This window comes from Bos taurus, chromosome 3 (assembly GCF_002263795.3).
Source record: "Bos taurus isolate L1 Dominette 01449 registration number 42190680 breed Hereford chromosome 3, ARS-UCD2.0, whole genome shotgun sequence".
NCBI lineage: Eukaryota > Metazoa > Chordata > Mammalia > Artiodactyla > Bovidae > Bos > Bos taurus.
This window is the reverse complement of record NC_037330.1, coordinates 66,748,694-66,770,056: the sequence shown is the minus strand read 5'-3', so window position 1 is coordinate 66,770,056 and position 21,363 is coordinate 66,748,694. Positions and strand designations below refer to the sequence as shown.

The 21,363-nt window shown below is 37.3% G+C and overlaps 1 protein-coding gene across 6 annotated transcripts in view; it reads left to right on the top strand.

Moving 5' to 3' along the window:
• The window catches only part of NEXN (nexilin F-actin binding protein), a 55,730-nt gene that overhangs the window by 27,466 nt on the left and 6,901 nt on the right, over nt 1-21,363 (top strand). For 4 of the 6 annotated variants that reach the window (XM_005204430.5, XM_005204431.5, XM_003585886.6 and 1 more), the window contains 5 exons: nt 3,623-3,664; nt 4,849-5,046; nt 5,140-5,316; nt 6,991-7,179; nt 14,823-15,020. In XM_005204430.5, the coding sequence (XP_005204487.1) occupies nt 3,623-3,664; nt 4,849-5,046; nt 5,140-5,316; nt 6,991-7,179; nt 14,823-15,020 (804 nt within the window). The remainder of the gene's footprint in view (nt 1-3,622; nt 3,665-4,848; nt 5,047-5,139; nt 5,317-6,990; nt 7,180-14,822; nt 15,021-21,363) is intronic. The other 2 variants (XM_024990103.2, XM_005204429.5) reach the window with 1 other exon arrangement.

Genomic DNA, 21,363 nt, shown 5'->3' with positions numbered 1-21,363 from the left:
CTGAAAAAGAACCATTTTAGTAACTATAGATACTGTATGGCAAGAGAATCTTGGTTAATAAAAATTTTAGCCTATTGAATTATTTGAGAATATGTAGGTAGAGCAATATAAACTATTAATAGTAATTTCACTTTGTAAATATGGGAAATCTAATTTTAAAACCTAATTAAGTATATTTTCCACTCAAATCTAATAAAATTTAATCTATCTTTGAATATAAGAAGTAAAGCATGATATAGGTAGTTAAGAAGAGTCTTAATGAAAAATCATCTTGTGCAAGTCCATTACTATAGATAGGATTTTTGAGTCAGATGAGTAGCTGAGTAATGTTCGAAATAATTACCAGTTCTGAGATTTTAGATTATTTTTGTTGTTCAGTCATGTCCAACTCCTTGCAACCCCATGGACTGCAGCACACCAGGCTTCCCTGTCCTTCATCATCTCCTGGAGCTTGCTTGCTCAAACTCATGTCCATTGAGTTGGTGATGCCATCCAACTATCTCATCCTCTGTCGTCCCCTTCTTATTATGATGAATTAAAAATAGAAATATTTTGTATATAGCATGTTGGAATCAAACACCAATAAAATTTGGGGGAGATCTTAATTTGGTATAATCTAGTTATCTTCTAGGGTATTTTGATGGACAAGGTTAACATCTATGAAAGTAGAAAAAGAGAAGTTATTGGTGGGAGACTGAGCTGTTACAGAGAAAAGGGAGCAAGGAAATTGATTTGGGAAGGAGCAAAAGGAGTTTTTTTTCCCCATGAATCAAAAGAAAGAATTGGGAAGCAACTCTTCCATGGTAGCTTCTGAAAACTAGCACTATAATTGAACTGAATGTTTCAGTTCTCTGTGAATATACTGAGACCATGAATGCTTAGGCAAATTCATCTTTTTCCTTGTTTGTTGAAACCCAATGAAAAACATTCTATCTTTTGTTGTTTTGATAGTGGTTTAAAATGAGCAAAGAAGAAAGCAAAAACAAAAAACACCGAACCAAACAAAGAAAAACTCCAAATATATTGGGTTGGCCAAAAAGTTCCTTCAGTTTCAAAGTATAAAGAAAAGACACATTTTTCATTTTCACCAAGAACTTTATTCAACAACCTATTCACTATTTCATTCCACTACATTTCTCAGGCAACTTCATAATTCCATCTTCCAAAAACTTTCTATCTTTTTGATCAAACAACTCTTCCAGGTACCTTTTACAGTCTTTCAGGGAATTGAAGTTTTTTCCATTAAGATAACTTTTAAAAACCAAAATAAATGGAAATCTGAAGGTGCAACAGCTGGTGAATATGGTGGATGAATCAGAACTTCCTAGCCAAGCTGTAACACTTTTTGCCGGGTTGATAAAAAAACATGCAGTCTTGTGTTACCTTGATGGAAGATTATGTATTTTCTGTTGTATAATTCCAGATGGCTTTCATGGAGTGCTACTTTCAGTTGGTTTAATTGGGAGCAGTACTTGTTGGAATTAATTGTTTTGTTTTCCAGAAGGAGCTAATGATAGAGGACTCTCTTCCAGTCCCACAATATATATAACATCACCTTCTTTGGAAGGAAGTCAGTCCAGCCTTTGGTGTGGCTGGTGGTGGTTCATTTTGCTTGCCCCATGATCTCTTCCATTCCACATTATTGTACAGTGTCCATTTTTCTTTGCTTGTCAAAATCTGTTTTTAAAATGGAACATTTTTTGTTATGTTTAAGTAGAGAATCACATTCGGAAATATAGTCAAGAAGATTTTGTTGTTGTTGTTTATGTGGAACCCAAACATCAAAACAATTAGCATAACCAAGCTGGTATAAATGATTTTCAGTGCTTGATTTGGATATTTTGAATATGTCAAATATCTCACTCATGGTATAAGACTGATTGTTCTCAGTTAATGTCTTGATTTGATCACTATCAACTTTAACTGGTCTACCCAACCATGGAGTATAATCCAGCAAGAAATCTCCAGCACAAAACTTCGAAAACCACTTTTGACAGATTCCATCAGTCAGCACCTTCTCCATGCACTGCACAAGTCTTTTGTGCATTTCAGTTGTGTTTTTACCTTTCTCAAAATAATAAAGCATTTTTTTATTCCACCTTCAATATTAAAATGGCTGCATGAAATTCACCAATTTTGGTAAGTTTTTTAAAATGCACACAGATATGACAACTGTCACAATACAATCTAACAAAATTGTTTCAAATGAAGTTAAAGGCAACTAAATGCTACTAGAGCCAGCTTACAGAAAAACCCAAATGAATTTTTTGGCCAACACAATAGTTTATTATCTACTGCAAGCTAATAAAAATCTGAAAAGGTGGTAGCACCAAGAAAAAGAAATCTGGGGTTAAAAAATTTAAATTTTTTTCCCTATGCTCTCAATTTCTCACTTCTCACCATACCTCCTAGAACTTTTTATTGAGATTAACACAAATTGTAGAGTAATTATTATCAATCTTTTGAAGGGAAATAATTTTATAATTATTTTATTATAGAACTACTAAAATTTTTCTTAGTATCATTTATCATTCAATAAAAGTTTCACCATTTACACAGCAAATCAGTATAATAGATAATTCCATAACAAAGCAAATTATTCTGAACAAAACTATTTAAAATAAATTATTAAAATATACAATAGATTTATTTTTAAAAAACAATTTGTTCAGAATAATTTATTTTTCAAGAAATTTGATATCTTAGTAAAATGGGTAATTTCTCCCTTGACAGAGACTGTAGAAAAGAGGGATGATGAGAGAATAGGGATTAAACCAGCCCAGTTCCTAGTATGAGCAGGGTACAGCCGAATTCCCTTAGCCTGAGTGAGGAACAGACTACTTCCAGATTCTTTCACTGGTGTTAGAAATCAAATTAAAACAATAAACAATTTGAATTTTTACTGTATAATTTTTTCATTTTCCCATTGTTTATGTTTCTTTTTCCTGAGACTTCAAACATTGTACTATTTAAATCATCTTTCTGTCATTTCTCACTCTGTTATGTACATTAGCCTGCTAACCTTATTGGCCAAATGGAGCTCCCTTCTTTGGAATGAGGGCCTTTCCTATATAGATCTGGTCAAAATATACAATAAACAATTATGATTGTTTTTCCTTCTAAACTAGACATGTGAAAGCCTGTACCTTTCACTGCACTTTATTATTGTGTCAGTTATATTTTGGCCATATTGTAAAATATAGTCATGATGGTTGCTAATGATAGCTTTTCCTTTCATTGTGGCAGAGAATGGAGAAATGTTTCTGTATCTCAGTTTAAATTGCTTGTTTATTTAATAACTGTTGGTTGTAAGCTCACAGCCATGTTGTAAGAACTTGGTCCGTTATTCAAATTCCAGAATTATAAAGGTAGGCTTTATTTTAATTTTTTCTTAGTGTACTGTTCCCAAGATATTGATATCAAAATGCAAAAACTAATAGAAGGTTTAATCTCTATTTAAAAGGACATAATTGGCTAATTTGGAGCAACACAAAAATACTTCCAAAATTCTAAATTTTGAAAATTTACCATAAATCACAACTAAATTACTTTTCAGTTATATGTTTAAAGCAAAACGCAGAAATCTGATGTAATGTAATGATATGAAATTCTTATTCAATAGATTGAGGACATAAACAATACGGAAACTGAATCAGCACCAGAGGTAAATGGACATTTCCTTTAATGAAACATTCACCTAAAATTATCCAGTTCACAAATAATCTTTCAATTAAAAAATTAAAAGAGTTTTATTATGAATATAGCAACAATAAAAAGGACAAAAATATTTTGCAAAGCAAGGTCATACTTTTGCACTTTCAAACACTATAGCTTAGTGTTTATGGAGAAAAGTATGTTTTTGCTCTCATGGTTCAAGTGGAGGCACAAGTCTGAGTTTGAAATACTCTGCCAAGACTATATATTTCTTGAACTGTTACTAATAGTTGAGACTCTTGAAAGCTAACGTTGAAAAACGCAGTTTCTTTTCATCGTTTGTCTTCTTTCCTCAGAGTTCCTGATAGTTTGTTTTGGTTATTACATGATAGCAGAGAGTACAGTATCTATTACCATGAAGGAATGTTCAACAACCACAACAGTTTTAGATCTCTTCTAATCTAACATACAAAGTTAAATATCAATCAATTTGATCGTGTGCCTAGACGTACAGACAAATAAATTGGAAGCAGTTTTACTTCAGGGGCATGTGTTACAAATTATAATTCTTCACTTTGTTTTTGAAAAAAGTTCGGAGGCAGTAATAGATGATATAAAAGAACTAATTAAAATGAATTTCAAAAACAAGTTTAAGAATATGTGAATAGGACCAAATACCAAAGAGTTTTGTCTATAATATAAATGTTTTCTAGATCACTTGGAAATACTGTTTTTTTTTTCCTCGCTAAATGTTGGTTTTATTAAATATTTAAGAACTTACATGGAGAGAAAAGCCAAATGCAGAAAGCTTTCTTGTGTGTTTAAACTGAATCTATCCACCATCAAATTGATTGAGAGTATGCTCACATGCACATTACCTTTTGTGGGATGAATGCATGATAGCGAAATTTAGATAATGTCACATGGTTTTATCTGAACACTGTATTAACACCATCTTCTAGGAAAAAGGATGCTTCTAGAACCTTGTCAGCAATGGATTTCAGTAAGATTAATTTATAATGTACAATGAATTCAGAGAAAGAGCTATTTAATAGAAATCTGTAAAAACTGTATTTTTATTCTTCATAGCATTGATAGCAATGTAATGAAATCCACCAATGATGGAAGTAATGTCCCGTGGAATCTAAATTTTGATTTGGAAGAAATATGCTAATCACCTATTTTATAAATTAGGAAGGAGATGAGTCACTGCTTGTAACAGTGGTACCTGTCAAATCACACAAAACCTCTGGAAAAATAAAAAAGAATTTTGAAGATATAGAAAAAGAACGAGAAGAGAAGGAAAGGGTCAAGTATGAAGAAGATAAAAGAATAAGATGTGAAGAGCAACGCCGATCTCTCAAGGAAGCAAAGTGTCTTTCGTTGGTCATGGTAATTTTTTTTTTAAGAACAAATAAAAAGTTAAGTTGAGTCAAATCATATCCTTTTATGATTAACGGGTAGGTTTTCATTATGTTTTCTTAGGATGATGAACTAGAAAGTGAGGCAAAAAAAGAATCACTTTCTTCTGGAAAATTGAAACTGACTTTTGAAGAATTGGAAAGACAAAGACAAGAAAACCGAAGGAAGCAAGCTGAGGAGGAAGCAAGAAAACGTTTAGAAGAAGAGAGGCGTGCTTTTGAAGAAGCAAGGCGGCAAATGGTAAAACAAACTGATGTATATGTAACATTTATATATGTGGATTATAATACATAATTATAAAATACATAATTATATATAATATATATTACAATATTATATAAATTATATGTATAATATTATAAAAATGTTATCTGTAAAGAATTCAATATTAAGGGAGGTAGCTGGATTTGGAAAGGTTCATTGCTATAAATTTAAGGAGATCTTCTATGTAGAAGGGTCTGATTTTGAAACTGTATATATATTCCATATATAACATGCATCCATATTATGTTCTAGTTTTCATTTTGGGATATTTTATCTAATATTCTCCAAGTTTTTATAAATTGTTATAAATATACAAAATATTTATTCAGCAGAATAATTATTCAACTCTTTGTTAGTTCAGTCTGCAGTGTGTTTAATAGCATGGTGCAGCACACTTTCAAGTCTAATCATAAGTATACACTTAGTGTCAATGTGTGTATACACACACACACACATATAGTGAACATATACGTGTGTATAAATGTATACAATCTAAGTGGTTAAGAACATGGACTGTGGAGCCATACTGCCTGGATTCATACATCTAACATTTATTAAATGTGTATCCATGGACAAGTTATTTAACCTCTCTATACCTTTCCTCATTTGTAAAATGGTGAAAATAATTGGGCCTACTTCTTAAATCATTAAATGAGTTAACACAGAAAGCAAGGAGCATCTAGCATATAAGAAGTGCATTATTTTTAATTTATTTTTATTTTGCAATTTTTATTTTTTTGACCATGCAGTGGAGCTTGCAGGATCTTAGTTCCTTGACCAGGGATTGAACCTGTGCACCTTGCAATGGGAGTGCAGAATCCTAACCACTGGACCACCAGGGAACTCCCACTAAGCACTTTAAAATCATTAACTGCTATTATAGTAACAGATTTACCAACAAAAAAATAAAACTGAAATAAGAAAACACTGATTCCAAATTTCATTGCAAGAACCGAAGAATGGAACATATATAATTTTTTAATTTTTCAGACTTTCTTGATCAACTTTAAATAATGATGTTCTAAGGACTGTACCTCCAAAATTTTAATTTTCTATATATTTTGTTTGAAAATGTTGTTACTTTTGGGCAGTTATAGTTGGATATCTACACATTTTAGATATCACTGGTGGTCAATTTAGTGAAAAGACATAGTAATATCATTAATTAATTAAATCATAAATTTCAATGAGTATTTAATTAATTCATGTTATATTAGTTTTAATTATAAAATCATTAAATTTGAATTGTATATAAAATAGCTCCAGATATTTTACCCATTTAATTACCACAGTTCATAGTAAAAAAAAAATCCATGAAAATTACAGAATGACTTTATTATCTAAGAGACTGTGTGTGTATACTGTGTGTACATACACCCACTTTTAAATAACCCCTAATTTTTCCAGCTTAGATTTTTTGAATCATATTAGATTCATATTTTTGAATATTAGATTATTCTAGAATTAGAATATTAATCTAATATTAATTAGAGTATTAGAGGAAATATTAGATTCATATTTTTTGAATCATATAAAGGAAGGAGATTTTGGTCCCCTATGTGAGGTGACTGAGTCTGTGCCTTTTGATTGATAATTCGTTCCTATCTTTGATGAATCTCAGTTCTTAATACTGAGTTGTTTGTTGGTTAGGTAAATGAAGAGGAGGAAAACCAAGACACAGAAAACATTTTTAAAGGGTACCGCCCTGGTAAACTCAAGCTCAGTTTTGAAGAAATAGAAAGACAAAGGAGAGAAGATGAAAAAAGGAAAGCAGAAGAAGATGCCAGAAGAAGAATAGAGGAAGAAAAGAAGGCATTCGCTGAAGCAAGGAGAAGCATGGTAAGACAGAATGTGGCTGCAGGCGGCCACTGGGATTCAGCTTTTTAGAGTATGTTAGGAGAAAGCATTCAACTGTGGGGAATACCCTATTATTTCTGGAAGTTGTGCCAAAAGTAGGGATGGCATATAAGTTTTTAAAAGTCTCCTGTCATAATACCATCAGTTAAAGATCAGCTTCAGTATCATGTTGAAAAGGTTCTGATTAAATTGCTCTGCCTAGTATATATTATCTTCCTTCTCTGAGAAGGTGTGTTTTTTAGAACTAAGTATCTAAGCTAGGAGGGAGGGGGGTTCCTACCCCCACTTTCCCTTCCATTCTCTCCATTCTCTTCTCCCTAGCCACATTTCCTCCTTCCCTTCCTCACTCCTCCTTCCTTCCCTCCTTTCTTTCCAAGTTCCATCCCATCAGGATACATTAAATGACCAAAGCCATTTAACCACAATTATTTAACTCTCCAAAATGCTTATCATCACTCTGGATATTGCTACCCAACTTAACTCTGCTATAAAATTATACTTCTTATACCATTTTAATGTTTGTAAATATACAATTATCTGACAAACTCTATTTTTAAGTACATTGACATGTAAATGCTGCACAACCTTCTTGAAACATTTTCATTCGCTTCAGTCATATCACGACCTGATTTTCTTCCTCTATGTCTGGGTGAGCTTCAGACACACATTCCAAGTGTTTTTTTTTTTGGCCTCATTCCAATCCCAAAGAAAGGCAATGCCAAAGAATGCTCAAACTACCGCACAATTGCACTCATCTCACATGCTAGCGGAGAAGGCAATGGCACCCCACTCCAGTACTCTTGCTTGGAAAATCCCATGGATGGAGGAGCCTGGTAGGCTGCAGTCCATGAGGTGGCTAAGAGTTGGACACAACTGAGTGACTTCACTTTCACTTTTCACTTTCATGCATTGGAGAAGGAAACGGCAACCCACTCCAGCATTCTTGCCTGGAGAATCCCAGGGACAGGGGAGCCTGGTGGGCTGCCGTCTATGGGGTTGCACAGAGTCGGACATGACTGAAGCGACTTAGCAGCAGCAGCAGCAGCAGCACATGCTAGTAAAGTAATGCTCAAAATTCTCCAAGCCAGGCTTCAGCAATACGTGAACCATGAACTCCCAGATGTTCAAGCTGGTTTTAGAAAAGGCAGAGGAACCAGAGATCAAGTTGCCAACATCCACTGGATCATAGAAAAAGCAAGAGAGTTCCAGAAAAACATCAAGAACACTGGAGTGGGTTGCTATTTCCTTCTCCAATGCATGAAAGTGAAAAGTGAAAGTGAAGTCGCTCAGTCGTGTCCGACTCTTAGCAACCCCATGGACTGCAGCCTACCAGGCTCCTCCGTCCATGTGATTTTCCAGGCAAGAGTACTGGAGTGGGGTGCCATTGCCTTCTCTGATCATTATCCACACAGACACTTAAATGAGTCCTGAGAACCTTAAGCAGTTCCACCTCTCATTTGTGCCTCATATCCAATCACTCACTAAGTCTCACTTCCTATATATCACTATTAAAATTCCCCTATTTCCCACTGTTGTTCAGTTGCTGTTATGTCTGACTCATTGCGACTCTGGACTGTAGCACGCCAGCCTTCCCTACCCTTCACCATCTCCCAGAGTTTGCTTAGATTCATGTCCATTGAGTCAGTGATGCTGTCTAACCATCTCATCCTCTGCCGCCCTCTTCTCCTCCTTTTGACTTCAATCTTTCCCAGAACTTCCTACTGCTACAACTATAATGCAGGTCACTGTTACCCGTTGCCTCAGGCCAACTCCTAATAATTTGCTTTGTTGCCTATAATCTATTCTTTCCTATAAAGCCAGGAAAGAAAGAAAGAAAGTGAAGTCGCTCAGTTGTGTCTGGCTCATTGCAACCCCTGGACTGTAGCCTGCCAGGATTCTCCGTCCATGGGATTTTCCAGGCAAGAATACTGCAGTGGGTTGCCATTTCCTTCTCCAGGAGATCTTCCTGACCAAGGGATTGAACCCAGGTCTCCCACACTGCAGGCAGAGTCTTTACCGTCTGAGCCACCAGGGAAGCCCATAATGCCAGGAGAGTTCTCCTGATGAAACAATGGACGGAGGTTCATAACATTGTACAGGAGACAGGGATCAAGACCATCCCCAAGAAAAAGAAATGCAAAAAAGCAAATTGGCTGCCTGAGGAGGCCTTACAAATAGCTGTGAAAACAAGAGAAGCAAAAAGCAAAGAAGAAAAGGTAAGATATACCCATTTGAATGCAGAGTTCCAAAGAATAGTGAGGAGAGATAAGAAAGCCTTCCTCAGTGATCAGTGCAAAGAAGCAGAGGAAAACAATAGGATGGGAAAGACGAGAGATCGCTTCAAGAAAATTAAAGATACCAAGGGAACATTTCATGCAAATATGGGCTCAATAAAGGACAGAAATGGTAGGGACCTAACAGAAGCAGAAGATATTAAGAAGAGGTGGCAAGAATACACAGAACTGTACAAAAAAGATCTTCATGACCCAGATAATCACAATGGGGTGATCACTCACCTAGAGCCAGACATCCTGGAATGTGAAGTCAAGCGGGCCTTAGGAAGCATCACTATGAACAAAGCTAGTGGACATGATGGAATTCCCGTTGAGCTATTTCAAAGCCTAGAAGATGATGCTGTGAAAGTGCTGCACTCAATATGCCAGCAAATTTCTAAAACTCAGCAGTGACCACAAGACTGGAAAAGGTCAGTTTTCATTCCAATCCCAAAGAAAGGCAATGCCAAAGAATGCTCAAACTATTGCACAATTGCATTCATCTTACACACTAGTAAAGTAATGCTGAAAATTCTCCAAGCCAGGCTTCAACAGTACGTGAACTGTGAACTTCTAGATGTTCAAGCTGAATTTAGAAAAGGCAGAGGAACCAGAGATCAAATTGCCAACATCTATAGGATCATCAAAAAAGCAAGAGAGTTCCAGAAAAACATCTATTTCTGCCTTATTGATTATGCCAAAGCCTTTGACTGTGTGGATCACAAAAAACTGGAAAATTCTTCAAGAGATGGGCATACCAGACCACCTGACCTGCCTCTTGGGAAATCTGTATGCAGGTCAGGAAGCAACAGTTAGAACTGGACATGGAACAACAGACTGGTTCCAAATAGGAAAGGAGTACATCAAGGCTGTATATTGTCACCCTGCTTATTTAACTTTTATGCACAGTACATCATGTGAAATGCTGGGCTGGATGAAGCACAAGCTGGAATCAAGATTGCCAGGAGAAATATCAATAACCTCAGATATGCAGATGACAACACCCTTATGGCAGAAAGGGAAGAAGAACTAAAGAGCCTCTTGATGAAAGTGAAAGAGGAGAGTGAAAAAGTTGGCTTAAAACTCAACATTCAAAAGACTAAGATCATGGCATCAAGTCCCATCACTTCATGGCAGATAGATGCGGAAACAGGGGAATCAGTGCCAGACTTTATTTTGGGGGGCTCCAAAATCACTGCAAATGGTGACCACAACCATGAAATTAAAAGATGCTTACTCCTTGGCAGGAAATTTATGACCAACCTAGACAGCATATTAAAAACCAGAGATGTTACTTTGTCAGCTATGGTTTTTCCATTAGTCATGTATGGATGCAAAAGTTGGACTGTAAAGAAAGCTGAGCACCGAAGAATTGATGCTTTTGAACTGTGGTGTTGGAGAAGACTCTTGAGAGTCCCTTGGACTTCAAGGAGATCCACCCAGTCCATCCTAAAGGAGATCAGTCCTGGGTGTTCATTGGAAGGACTGATGTTGAAGCTGAAACTCCAGTATTTTGGCCACCTGATGCAAAGAGCTGACTCATTTGGAAAGACCCTGTTGCTGAGAAAGATTGAAGGTGGGAGAAGACGGGGACGACAGAGGATGAGATGGTTATATGGCATCACCGACACGATGGACATGAGTTTGTGTAAACTCTGGGAGTTGGTGATGGACAGGAGGCCTGGTGTGCTGCATGCAGTCCATGGGGTCGAAAGAGTCAGACACGACTGAGCAACTGAACTGAACTGTTCTTTTTTTTTAAAAAAAAAGTGAATTTGATTGTTACTACTTTGCTTAAAAATTTTCTACTTCCATTAAAGCAAAAATCCAAACACTACAATTTTAAAACAAATTTCTTTACAATCTTGCCCTAGTATTTTCTCATTTCATTTCTTGATTCTTGGTTAATCTGCCATGTTTGTTCCAGACATAGTAAATTTCTTTCCATTTCTTCAAAATGCTATGCTCTGATCTCTGGAACTTCATAAATACTGTATGAAACACGTTATCCCTCTCCTTTCCCTGTGCTCTGCTCTCTCCTATTAGTATATTCCATTTCCTCTGGAAGCCTTTCCTGATAGTGCAAGTTCCAGAAAGGGTTCCTTTCATGTACTCTTAAAGCATTTTGTGTTCCCCCAGTGTAGCAGTAGTGCTGTTTTCTTGTTGCTTATGACTGTCTTCCTCACTCAGTGAGGCTGAGACCACATTGAGTACGTGGCATGATGCATTCTAGTGTAACAAACTTCCTAAAATGCTTGTGGAATAAGTGATATTAAAACTATTTTATGTATATTATTAGGTAATCCTTGATTCACAAATGGTTTCTACACAGAAACCCTACAAAATTCTGAAAGCACTTAATTTTTAGAGAACAAGCTGGTTCAGAACCGCTAGATGAGAAGTAGCTGTGGAGATTAAGAAATCTAGTCCTGGGGCAGATTTTTAGGCCAAATCTGTCTTTTATCATGATGTACTAGTGAGAAAAGTGCAGGGTTAGGGTTAGGGTTAGGTGCAGGGAAAACTAGTGTCCTAGAGACATTTCTGTACTAGGAACAAGAAACTTTTCCCTTCCTTTATGTGGTTTTCTTATCTAGGACCAAGTATTGTCATTTCATTGTTCTTGTTCAGTCGCCCAAGTCGTGTCTGACTCTACGACCCCATGGACTGCAGCACGCCAGGTCTCCCTGTCCCTCACCATCTCCAGGAGTTTGCCCAAGTTCATGTTCATTGCATCGGTGATGCCATCCAGCCATCTCATCCTCTGATGCCCTCTTCTCCTTCTACCCTCAATCTTTCCCAGCATCAGGGACTTTTCCAATGAGTCATCTGTTCGGATTAGATGACCAAAATACTGGAGCTTCAGCTTCAGCATCAGTCCATATTATAGCTCAAGTAGCTCATATATTATTTAAAAATTTGGGGGGTAATATGTGGATTGTAAAACTATATAAATGTTGTTTCTGAGCTGCACTGGTTTTGTGGTAAAGCCTGTCATTTATAAAATTTGGAACAAATAAATAATTACCATTTGTTTTTCCTTATTCAAGTGTCTAGTTCAACCACAGGGACATAATTTAAATGAGAGGTTTATGTATGTACTTTCAGGGAGAAGGCAATGGCACCCCACTCCAGTACTCTTGCCTGGAGAATCCCATGGACAGAGGAGCCTGGTAGGCTGCAGTCCATGGGGTCGCTAGGAGTCAGATACGACTGAGTGACTTCACTTTCACTTTTCACTTTCATGCACTGGAGAAGGAAATGGCAACCCACTCCAGTGTTCTTGCCTGGAGAATCCCAGGGACGGGGGAGCCTGGTGGGCTGCCGTCTATGGGGTCGCACAGAGTCGGACACGACTGAAGCGACTTAGCAGTAGCAGTAGCAGTTCGGGGAATATAATTAGGTAATTTCTTGTTATCCAAAGTGTATTGCAAGTCAATGACTTAAAAGCAGAGTTGTTATTTGCAGTTTAGAGACTACCGGTATACAATGATATTGTAATAATAAAACTGCTATTTGGTAGCTTATCTTGGTGTCAGGCACACTGCAGAGTGTTTCCAAACTTTATGTGATTCTCATGACAATTCAATGAAAGTTGTTGCAGATAGGGAAATTCAGATCTAAAGAGGCTATGTAACTTGTCCGCGGTTGCAACTAAATCGCAATTAAATGGCAGTTAGACATGTAATTTATAAAATTATGAAAAGGTAGTCTAAATAGTTATTTACAATTTTATTAGACTTCTAAAGTTTTGGATCTCACCTTTTCCATATAGTATTTGTATTGACTTTGGACAAGTTAACTTTTTATTGCCTTAGTTTCCTCATGTGTTAAATGGGGATATTAACAACACCTACTTCATATGGGTATAGAAAAATAAGTCAATGCATGTAAAATGCTTAGAAGTATTCTTGGCAGTTGTTAAGTATTAACTATTATTTATTTTTAATTAGCCTGACAGGAAATAAATCAATATAATAAAATCACAGCATTAAGTGATTATTGCCCAATTATGAAGGGATCATAATGATAACTCATTCAGTTAAAACCATGATTTAACTGAAACGCTCTATTTTAATTACCAGAATTGAGGTTCATTTTACTTTTTAAAAAGTAAATTATTTTTTAATTTTTAAAAAATTTATTTGTCCGGAGAAAAGAATTTTCTTCTTATCAGGCAAGTAGTAAACAGTTTGGTCTGAGAGCAGAGAGTTTCAAAGTACAAGATCTTCCGTGTTGACGCTGGCATCTGCAGACTGATCATCTTCCTGTTCTCCTACCTAGGACCAAGGAGAGGAGCAGTTCAGTTTACCGAACTAGGGCAAATCACCAAACTCGAAGCTTGTTTTCCTTAATGGGCTACTGAGAAATGTGGTGTCCCCTGTGAACCTCCTGTCACTTCTCGGGGGAACGGCACTCAGCATGGCGTGCAGGCATCTTTGCTATTTATCGCTACGTCTCAGTGGCTCCTGGTTCCATTTTCCCCTCTTTTATTACTTTAGAACAAGTTTGCTGGTAGTCTTGAATGCAGTATTTGTTTATTCCAAAAGATCATATTTATAATAAAATCATTGTAGAAGGAAAAAAAAAATTTATTTGTTTGACTGTGCCAAGAGCTAGTTAGGGCATGTGAGATCTTTGATCTTTGTTGTAGCATGTGTGATTTTAGTTATGGCATATGGGATCTAGTTCCCTGACCACGAATCAAACCTAGGTAGGCCCCCCACATTGGGAGCATGGAGTCCCAGCCACTGAACCACCAGGGAAGTCCTGAGGTTCATTTTAATCCAATTAAAAAGTTTTCCCAATATTAGAACATCTTTTAAATTTTTTTAATGAAAATTTTTGTTGTTGCTAGAGCATCTTAATGTCTAATTCAAATTGTGTGCTCGGTCTCTCAGCTGTGTCCGACTCTTTGTGATGCTGTGGACTGTAGCCTGCCAGGCTCCTCTGTCTGTGGGAGTCTCCAGGCGAGAATACTGGAGTGAGTTGCCATTTCCTCCTCCAGGGGTCTTCCCCATCCAGGGGATTGAACCGTCATCTCTTGCATCTCCTGCATTGGCAGGTGGATTCTTTTACCACTGTGCCACTGGTAAAGGAAGCCCCTAATTCAAATTACTCATAGTAAAAGTCAAAGTATTTATTTGTGTTCATTGGAATGGAGACTAGATGGTCACCATTTTCTCTGTTACTACAAATACTTTAGTCTTATGTTTTCTAATAATTATTCCTTGTTTTATATTTTTAAAGAGAATTTTTGGTTTTTAGTCAATGTGAAATCTTTCTATTCAAGAGATATTCCCTTTTTACTATGTATAATTCTGGTAAAAGTGATAAAAGAATTATTTTAAATAGGTAGTAGATGATGACACCCCAGAGATGTATAAAACAATCTCTCAAGAATCTCTTATACCGGGAAAACTGGAAATTAATTTTGAAGAATTATTAAAACAAAAAATGGAAGAAGAAAGACGACGAACAGAGGAGGAGCGGAAACATAAACTAGAGATGGAAAAACAGGAATTTGAACAACTGAGACAAGAAATGGGAGAGGTAAGATTTTAAGAAATATCCATTTATATCCCACAAATATTTATTAATCTAAGTATTTCACATATATTACCTTACAATAACTTTCTAAGTATTATTATTCACATAAAGGACACTCCTATGAGGCACTTGGACAAGTTTAGCATAGTTGAGTTGAGTGTACCTTTCCAGCCTGCTATAACTCTACTCCTGCTTGCTAGTTTGAAACATATATAAGTCCAAGTGACTGAGATATTACAATACTTAAGTAAATATTTCTTCCTATATACCTCACAGTTGTGTGTGATTACACCATGATTGAGAACTGTTGTTCTAGAGTGCTTAATATACCCATTTATACTTATTTGCCTTGAATCAGAATTAAACTGACCATCAAAATAAGAAAAACCTACAAGAGTACCATGGATGCTAATAGGAGCATCAGTTTGGCAAGTCTTTGAATCATTTTACAGGCATACTTCATTTCATTGTGCTTCACATGATTGCACTTTACAGATACTGTGTTTTTTAACAAATTAAGGCTGTGGCAACCCTGCATGGAGCAAGTCAGTGGATGCGTTTTTCCAACATTTGCTCACTTTGTGTCTCTGTATAACATTTTGGTACTTCTCGCAATATTTCAGACTTTTTCATTATTATTATATACGTTATAGTGCTGTGGGATCAGTGACCTTTGTTGTTACTATTGTAATTGTTTTGGGCCACCACAAACTGCACCCATATCAGATGATGAACTTGATATATATATTATGTTCTGACTGTGCCACTTACTGGCTTCCCCTCACCTTGGGCCAATTTCATTACACAAAAGTACTGAAATTAGGACAATTAATGGCCTCTAAGTGTTCAAGTGAGAGTCTCATGACTTTCACTTTATGCTTGGTTGAGAAGTGATTTGTCTCACTTTAAAAGCTAGAAATGATTAAGCTTAGTGAGGAACGCATGTTGAAAGCTGAGATAGGCTGAAATCTAGACCTCTTGTGCCAAATGGTTAACCAAGATGTGAACGCAAAGAAAAATTCTTGCAGGAAATGAAAAGTGCTACTCCAGTGAACACATAAATGATAGCGAAGTGGAACAGCCTTACTGTCATGGAGAAAGTTTTAGTGGTCTGGATAGAAGGCCAAACGAACCACAACATTCCCTTAAGCCAAAGCCTAATCCAGGGCAAAGCCCTAACTCTCTTCAATTCTATGAAGAGTGACAGATGAAGACACTGCAGAAGAAAAGTCTGAAGCTAGTAGAGGTTGGTTCTTGAAGTTTAAGGAAAAAAACCAGCTCTATAACATAACAAGTGCAAGGTGAATCAGCAAGTGCTGTTGCAGAGGCTGCAGCAAGTTATCCAGAAGATCAAAGATAATTAATGAAGGTGGCTACACTAAAAAATAGATTTTTAATATAGGCAAACAGGCTTATATTGGAAGAGGATGCCATCTAGGACTTCCTTAGCTAGAGAGGAAAAGTCAGTGCCTGGCTTTGAAGCTTCAAAGGACAGGCTGACTCTCTTGTTAGGGGCTAAAACAGCTGGTGACTTTAAGTTGAAACCAGTACTCATTTACCTTTCTTCCTATGCTCTATAAATGGAACAATGAAGCCTAGATGATAGCACACCTGTTGACAACATTGTTTACTGAATATTAAGCCCGTTGTTAAGACCTATTGCTCAGAAAAAAAGATTCCTTTCAAAATATTATTGCTCATTGACAGTGCACCTGGTCACCCAAGAGCTCTGATGAAGATGTGATGATATTAATGTTGTTTTCACGCCTACTGGCACAGCATCCATTCTGCAGCCCATAGGCCAAGCAGTAATTTCTACTTTCAAGTCTTATTATTGAAAAAATAAATTTTGTAAGGCTTCAGCTGTCATGATGATCTTTTCTTTTTGTAGTTCTTCTGTGTATTCTTGCCACCTCTTCTTAATATCTTCTGCTTCTGTTATGTCCATACCATTTCTGTCCTTTATTGTGCTTATCTTTGCATGAAATGTTCCCTTGCTATCTCTAATTTTCTTGAAGAGCTCTCTAGTCTCTCTCATTCTATTGTTTTCCTCTACTTCTTTGCATTGATCACTGAGGAAGGCTTTCTTACCTCTCCTTGCTATTCTTTGGAACTCTGCATTCAAATAGGTATATCTTACCTTTTCTCCTTTGCCTTCTGCTTTTCTCAGTAACGCCTTGTCAGACAACCAATTTGCCTTTCTGCATTTCTCTTTCTTGGGGATGGTCTTGATCCCTGCCTCCTGTACAGTGTCACGAACCTCCATCCATAGTTCTTCAGGCACTCTATCAGATCAAATCCCTTGAATCTATTTGTTACTTCCACTGTATAATCATAAGGGATTTGATTTAGGTCATACCTGAATGGTCTAGTGGTTTTCCCTACTTTCTTCAGTTTAAGTCTGAATTTGGCAATAGGGAGTTCATATTCTGAGCCACAGTCAGATCCCAGTCTTGTTTTTGCTGACTGTATACAGCTTCTCCATCTTTGGCTGCAAAGAACATAATCAATCTGATTTCAGTATTGACCATCTGGTGATGTCCATGTGTAGAGTCTTCTCTTATGTTGTTGGAAGAGTGTGTTTGCTATGACCAGTGTGTTCTCTTGGAAAAACTGTTAGCCTTTGACCTGCTTCGTTTTGTACAAAAAAGATCTTCATGACCCAGATAATCACAATGGGGGTGATCACTCACCTAGAGCCAGACATCCTGGAATGTGAAGTCAAGTGGGCCTTAAGGAAGCATCACTATGAATAAAGCTAGTGGATATGATGAATTCCCATTGAGGTATTTCAAATCCTAAAAGATGATGCTATGAAAGTGCTGCACTCAATATGCCAGCAAATCTGGAAAACTCAGCAGTCACCACAGGACTGGAAAAGGTCAGTTTTCATTCCAATCCCAAAGAAAGACAGTGCCAAAAAATGTTCAAACTACCACACAATTGCACTTATCTCACATGCTAGTAAAGTAACGCTGAAAATTCTCCAAGCCAGGCTTCAACAGTATGTGAACCGTGAACTTCCAGATGTTCAAGCTGGATTGAGGAACCAGAGATCAAATTGCCAACATTCGCTGCATCATTGAAAAAGCAAGATAGTTCCAGAAAAACATCTACTTCTGCTTTATTGACTATACCAAAGCCTTTGACTGTGTGGATCACAACAAACTGTGGAAAATTCTTCAAGAGATGGGAATACCAGACCACCTGACCTGTCTCCTGAGAAATCTGTATGCAGGTCAAGAAGCAATAGTTAGAACTGGACATGGAACAACAGACTGGTTCCAAAGCAGGAAAGGAGTACGTCAAGGCTATATATTGTCACCCTGTTTATTTAACTTTTATGCACAGTATATCATGTGAAATGCTGGGCTGGATGAAGCACAAGCCGGAATCAAGATTTCCCGGAGAAATATCAATAACCTCAGATATGCAGATGATACCACCCTTATGGCAGAAAGGGAAGAAGAACTAAAGAGCCTCTTGATGAAAGTGGAGAGTGAAAAAGTTGAGTTAGAACTCAACATTCAGTAAACAAAGATCATGGTATCCGGTCTCATCACTTCATGGCAAATAGATGGGGAAAGAGTGGCAGACTTTCTTTGGGGCTCCAAAATCTCTTCAAATGGTGACTGCAGCCATGAAATTAAAAGGCATTTGCTCCTTGGAAGTAAAGCTATGACCAACCTAGACAGCATATTAAAAAGCAGAGACATTACTTTACCAACAAAGGTCCATCTAGTCAAAGCTATGGTGTTTCCAGTAGTCGTGTATGGATGTGAAAGTTGGAGTATAAAGAAAGCTGAGTGCCAAAGAATTGATGCTTTTGAACTATGGTGTTGGAGAAGACTCGAGAGTCCCTTGGACTGCAAGGAGATCCATCAGGTCAATCCTATAGGAAATCAGTCCTGAATATTCATTGGAAGAACTGATGCTGAAGCTAAAACTTCAGTACTTTGGCCACCTGATGTGAAGAACCGACTCACTGGAAAAAACCCTGATGCTGGAAAAGATTGAAGGTGGGAGGAGAAGGGGACAACAGAGGATGAGATGGTCGGATGGCATCACCAACACGATGGACATGAGTTTGAGTAGGTTCCGGGAGTTGGTGACGGACAGGGAAGCCTGGCGTGCTGCAGTCCATAGGGTTGCAGAATCGGACACGATTGAGCTGAACTGAGCTGATGGTGATTTCTCCAATGAATATGGACAAAACCAACTGAAAATCTTCTGAAAAGGATTCAACATTCCAGGTGCCATTACGAATATTCATGATTCAAGGGAAGAAAGAAGTCAAAACATCAAATTCAGAAGAGTTTAGAAAAAGTTGATTTCAACTCCACGGATGACTCTGAGGGCTTCAAGATCAGTGAAGGAAGTGACTGTAGATGTGCAAACAGCAAGGGAACATGAATTAGAAGTGGTCTCTGAGGATAGGAATGAATTCCTTAAATCTCATGATAAAACGTTAATGAATGAGGAGTTGCTTCATATGGGTGAGCAAAGTGCTTTCTTGAGATGGAAGCTACTCCTAGTGAAGGTGCTGTGAAAATTCTTAAAATGACAACAGAGGGTTTAGAATATTGAATAAACTTAGCTGACAAAGTACTAGCAGTTTTTAGATTGACTCAAATTTTGAAAAAAATTCTACTGTGGGCAAAATGATATCAATGAGCATTGTAAGCTAGAGACATTATTCACAAAAGAAAGACATATGATTCACAAAAGAAGAGTCAGTTGTTGCAGCACACTTCATTGTTGTCTTAAGAAATTGCCACAGCCACTCCAGCCTTCAGCAATTACCACTCTGATCAGTCAGCAGCCATCAACACTGAGGCAAGAATATCCAACAGCAAAAAGATTACGACTCACTGAAGGCTCAGATTACCATTTTTTAGCAATGTTTTAAAGTTATGTACTTTTTTAGACATAATGCTATTGCACACTTAATAGACTGTAGCATAGTGTATGCACTAGGAAACCAAAAAATTCATGTGACTCACTTTATGAAGATGTTTATTACGGTGGTCTAGAGTTGAATTCACAATATTCTCAAGGCATGCCTGTATTATAGACTCTACAGGGCCAGCTTCATGAGCATGCACCTTGTGCCCACATAGGACCCCAGACTCAGAGGGTCACACTTAGGATTTAGTGTTCTGAGGTTGTCTTTGAAATTTTAGAGGTTTATCTTTCAATCTCTGTGTTGTAAGTAAAAGTAGTTGGACAGTGGAGCCTGCACTAGTCTTGGCACCTTGCCTCAACCACTCATGATGTCTCTCTGCTTGTATCCATGGTGGGCTCTTGGCACCTCTTCTCCTACCTCCTGATGCCGCAAAACCCTGTTTAACCTTCCTACCCCTGGACACTTCTTTGCTCCTTCTGGATGGCCAAGCAGTTAGAGGGGAGGGTGAGGGAGGAGGCCAGCATTCTACTGTCACCTTAGGCTTCTGGCTGGGCAGCAACACAAGCAGCAGTCTAGGATGCATGCACAACCCCATTGCTTGGGGTGAGGTGAGCACCCCAACTCAAGTAGGACTGGTAGTGTAATGGCATGTTTAACAACTGACTCTGGGGGGACTTCTTGCCAGCTCCTGATCTAGGAACCGAGTGGGTTCCTTCACAGAGGTTGCAGTCTCTTAGAAGCTGACTCTGTCACGGGTTGGAGCAATTGACCTGTACGGATATTTACTTCTTTGCCCAAATCTACCAAGAGATTAGAAATGCTGTATATATAGTTAATAAGAAAATATAATGAATATGCTACAGGAAAATACTGCAAGGTCTAGCCTTGGAATTAAAAAAAAAGTAGTAGGATTTATTTTATAAAGGAAGCTGAAAATGAAGTGTGTGTCTAGAAAAATGAAGTAAACTAGAATATATTTTAGTATACTATTGAGAAGTAATCTAATTAATATATAGCAAGTTAACTGTCAGACATTCTGATGCTACTCTGTGTCTGGGAGTTTTCAATCAAGTAGAAAGCCAATTTCAAGATTACTCAGATTGTTTAACTGATTGGTCAACCATTAATTTTGATCAGCTACCTGGGAACCACTGTGATATGATACAATGTCATAACTGTTAATTTCTATTTTAGGAGTTGCTCATTTTCACCCAGATAGACCAAAATGTGGAGGTAGTATGAGGAATAAACTTTTCTTTTGTTGAATCAAAAAATTAAGCCTCATGTCAACATCATCCACTCTAACTCTCCCTGCATACCGTTTGCCCCTACCCAAACTCCAGTCCCACCTTTTTATTTCTCTGCCTGGAACTCTAGGTCTTCCCCAGGAAAAGTGTACCAGGAATAACTGGAATATTCTACTACTCCATTAGGATTTAG